Raw genomic sequence first — 4,657 nt, 5'->3', positions numbered from 1 at the left:
GAACTCTGCTGAAAACATACTTGGTGTACGTGCAAAGTCACAACCAGCCATGAATGTCTGCAATGGCAAAGCCAGATAGGCATGTATGCTGAGACAAGTTCTAAACGTGCAGCATCTGTTGTGTTAAATTAGATAAAAGTTATACATTGTCTTGCAAGCAGCTGCACTATCTTTTGTAAACAGTCATGCTTTATCACAAAAGTTTTTTAAGATCAAAACTGGGAATTTTCTTTGCACTGTCTGTTCTTTGCCCTTGAAGGCTTACTTAACTATCATTTTGTACTAATAAAAATCTGATGGGTAAGAAACTCGGGCCTTTGTCCGGTGAGGCAAAGTGCCCCCTGGTTCCCCCACCTCCGAGTTCTAAGAAATGTCTTGTGAATTGTGTTATACCGTGCTATTCCTCTTTCAGGATCCTTTACCATCCAGCCATGCAGGATGCAGCACCACCCTAGGAAATCAGAGATGGAAAAATTGAAAGGAATAGTTGTAGGATGGATACATCGCAGACTAAACATTCAGTGACCCAGAAAGTCTGTTCCTCACAAGTCTGAAACAATAAGACTGGTGAGTCCTAGAAGCCAAAGGTTGAATTTAAAGATTTTTGTTGCGCATAGGCTTCATTCCCAATAGCACCTGTTCTGTGTGTGGTCTTTTTTAAAAGCTCCCTGGCAAAGAGAAAAAAACTAGCATCTTATTAGCCCTTATGTTCCTGCCTCTTACTGATAAGCTTGGCTAAACTAGATGAGATTCGTCTCTGTAGAGCTCAACATTTTTAGTTTGACTTATAAGATAACTGGTCCCAGCTTGCTAATATAATGATTCACATTTTAGAAATGCTGAAATGAACTAACCTGTTGAAGAACACAAGTCAACTTTCTGGAGGAAAAAGCATCTAAACTCAGAGCCTTTTTTCCCAGTGGCCTTCAGAGTGTGGGGAGGACATGAACGTAGTCTGAGGAACAATGAAGTCACCTGGTTGATCTCACCTTCTGAAACAATGAAGTGAGTAACCAGAGAGCTCGAGGGAACAGGCACAGCCTAGGAGCCAGGAGCTGTGCTCCCTGTGCTATGCTGTGAGATCATTTCTAAGACTTCCAGAATATTAAATTACAAAAGCAGCAGTTGTCTTAATAACCTTTACTTCTCAATGTAATACAGCAAAGGTAATCACTTCATGTGAAAAGCAAGTGAAATCCCATGCATTTTGTGACTTAAAGTGACTTTAGATCTGACTCAGAGTTTGGTATGAGTAGTCAGGAAGAAAATTCAAAAGACAGTATACCTGCATAGTTTACAGAGTGATTTTCTTCTCAGGTTAATGGCTTAGGAAGCAGAGAAACAATCCAAAAGTTATGACAACCAAGTACAGAATCTGCTTTAAGACTATAAAAAACAAATTTTAGTGACAGTGAGGTAGCTACAGGTCACCTGTACACATTTCTTTTCTAAAACATTTTTCCTATTACCACTGGCTTGCATAACACTTAAGTGTCATTTCAAAAAATAGATTCCTAGATTTATCTGAAGTCTGGATTTTATGGCTGCACTTTTACATAATAAATCAGCAGGCTTCCCAGTGATGCTTATGAAAGCTGGTGGCTGTTATCATACATCACTAAAAAGAAAACAACTAGCCCTGCAATCTTAAAAATTCTCAATTTTACAGTAATAACTTAAGAACACAGTAACAAATATTTTATAGCTTTTCTAATATTCCCAGGGTTACCCTGCATCATGAAATCTCCGATGTTTGATGAGGCCTAACTTCTAAGTTTTACCCTCAACTACTCGTCCATCACTTTCTCCCCAGGATTTGATATTCAACAGGGAATGAACTGCAGTCGGAAGAGTTCCCACATGCATTTTATTTATACAGGTTTTCTCAATTATGAGTCCTCTGGTGATTAGTGAGAGATGAGCTCTGACTAAAAGCTTTCCCACATTCTTTACATTTATAAGGCTTTTCTCCCGTATGAATTCTCATATGTGTCATAAGGGAAGAACTCTGTCTGAAGGCTTTTCCACATACTTTACAGTTATAGGGTTTCTCTCCGGTATGAATTCTCTGGTGCTGAATGAGAGCTGAGCTTTGGTTGAAGGCTTTTTCACAGTCATTACATTTATAAGGCTTCTCTCCAGTATGGATTTTTCGATGAGTATTAACTCCTGAGTGGGAACTAAAGGCTTTCCCACACTCCTTACAATGATATGGTTTCTCTCCGGTGTGAATTCTGTGATGTATATTAAGCCTTGAGATCCAGGAGAAGGCTTTCCCACACTCATTGCATTTGTAGGGTTTTTCTCCAGTATGAATCCTTTGATGTTGTATAAGAGCTGAGCTTTGGCTGAAAGCTTTACCACATTCTTTACATGCATACGGTTTCTCACCGGTGTGAATTCTCTGATGTATAATAAGGGCCGAGTGGTAACTGAACACTTTTCCACACTCATGACAATGAAAAGGTTTCTCTCCGGTATGAATTCGATGGTGCCTGCTTAGCCGTGATATCGAAGTGAAGGCTTTCCCACACTGACTACACTCATATGGTTTCTCTCCAGTGTGAATCCGATGGTGCTGAATGAGAGACGAGCACTGGCTAAAGGCTCTCCCACACTCGTTGCACTTGTAGGGCTTCTCTCCAGTATGGATCCGCTGGTGATTATTAAGGGACGAACTGCCTTTGAACGTTTTCCCACATTCCTTACATCTGTAAGGTCTCTCTCCAGTATGCATTCTCTGGTGTCCGATAAGAGATGTGGTGAAACTGAAGGCTTTCCCACATTCACTACATATGTAAGGTTTCTCTCCTGTATGAACCCTCAGGTGCTGAGTTAGGGATGAGCTTTGGCTGAAAGCTTTCCTGCACTCCTTGCATTTATAGAGCTTCTCTCCAGTATGGATTCTCTGATGCTTGCTCAGGGAAGAACTGTGGAGGAAGATTTTCCCACAGACATTACACTTATAACACTTGCGCACTGTGTTGACTCCCAGTTGTTTAAACAGAATTGAATACTGCTGTGAACGGGGTTTCCTTCCTCTGGCAACAATTCTGGGTTTTCTAATAAGTGATGATTTCAGAACAAGATTTTTCCCAAGTTCAATACCTTTAAAGCTCCTGTCCTTCATGTACATTTTTTTGATGGTAACTAACACTTTCCTGAAAATTTTGTTCTTTTTGCTTTGCTGTTTCTCTAATTTGTTCTCCTTTACGTAGGTTTTTCCCAACTTGAAGTCAAAAGGACCATCAACTATGAGTTTTTTCATGACTTCCTGATTTTCTTCTTCAGAAACTATGGTTTCAGAAAAACTCTCCCATCCTAAAACAAACAGAACATGTAAGTCTCTCTTGCACTGTGAATAAGAAAAGGGACATGAAAACATGCAAGGGTGGTTAACAACCAACCTCAAAATCTTAAGAAAAGATGGGAAAAATAAGAAAAGAAGGAAGCAGGATGGTAGACATGCTTGGGAGGGAAGAGAATGAAGAAACCTTTATGTAAGTGGGCCAAGGAACTCAGAGAGAAGCTCTTCCAACAGGAGGAATCAGGCCTGAACTAGTAGGCAAGCACAGGTCACCAGAGTTGTAAGGCTGTGCTAATACACTCAGCTTCACCTTCCAGGTCAGCCACCAGGGCACTCAGGTAAGTCTAAGGGAAAACCACAGACGACTAAAGACAGGAATGAAAGAGAATAGCTCCGTGGAACACAGGATCTCAAGCAGTGCTCTTCTGGGACTCCTCGGAGTGCTGAAAGCACTGCTGTGATGGCCATCTACTCATTCTCTCAAGCACCACACAAAGGTCAAGACTCTGGGAGTTTCAGGGAACATGTCACACGAGGGCCTACTATCTCCAGTCTTACATTCTAGCAGCAGGACCCTGACAATGACCAAAACCAATTCACAAAGAAGTACTAGGGAGTGAAGAGAACTGTGAGAAAACAAAAATGAGGTGATGTTCAATAAGAGAGAATAAGTTGATATTTTAAATGGAGAAAATGAAATTAAAGATGAGCTCTAAATAATAAGAGCTGCCAGGCAAAAACATGGGCATAAAGGTGAGTTCCGTCAGAAACAACACTGAACATAAAGCCCCTAGGGCAGGAACGAGCTTTCTGTGTTCCAGAACACAAAGAAGGCCAGTGTCGCTGAAGCAGAGTGAACAGGGGAGAGTTGTTAGATGAGGAAAAGAGGTAGGCCAGGCCAAACCGTGTAGTTGTGCAGGAGAAAGTCTGGAATTTCTTCTACACATCATTAAAGGTTAGAAGGGACATGATATATGTTTCTTGTTTTAAAACAATCACTCCGGTTGTTGCATGGCACACGGACAGTAACCAAAACAACAAGGGCAGATTCAGAGCAGACAATCAAAAGGCTGCTGCAAACTACTGGATGGAGATGATGGGGCTGCCACTACACGTAGTGCAGATGAAAAGAGGTGGGCACATTGAGGGTGTTTGGAAGGTAGAAATGGCATGCATTTCCTCCTACGGTCACAGTGTATAGCAGAAGTAGAAGAGAGACTTCAAGGATGACTCCAAGTTTTTGGCTTGGGCAGCTCAATGGAGACTGGTGCCGAATCATGATATTGAGGAATACGGCAGAAGAGATTATTGAGAATTTTTTTTTTTTTTTGAGTTGGAGTCTCACTCTGT

General features: G+C 41.2%; 1 protein-coding gene across 1 annotated transcript; it reads right to left on the bottom strand.

Annotated features, from left to right (window-relative positions):
* Positions 1-1,125: 1,125 nt before the first annotated feature.
* Positions 1,126-3,651, bottom strand: ZNF879 (zinc finger protein 879; the record flags this gene model as incomplete). The annotated part of the gene is made up of 2 exons (XM_008057963.2): positions 1,126-3,321; positions 3,618-3,651. Coding segments are annotated over 2 exons (1,470 nt in total), but the record flags the coding sequence as incomplete, so codon positions are not given.
* Positions 3,652-4,657: the final 1,006 nt, after the last annotated feature.

The sequence above is a fragment of the Carlito syrichta genome, unplaced genomic scaffold, assembly GCF_000164805.1.
Source record: "Carlito syrichta isolate Samal-C Ts95f unplaced genomic scaffold, Tarsius_syrichta-2.0.1 Scaffold88894, whole genome shotgun sequence".
Taxonomy (NCBI): domain Eukaryota; kingdom Metazoa; phylum Chordata; class Mammalia; order Primates; family Tarsiidae; genus Carlito; species Carlito syrichta.
This window is presented reverse-complemented; position numbering and strand designations above follow the sequence as displayed.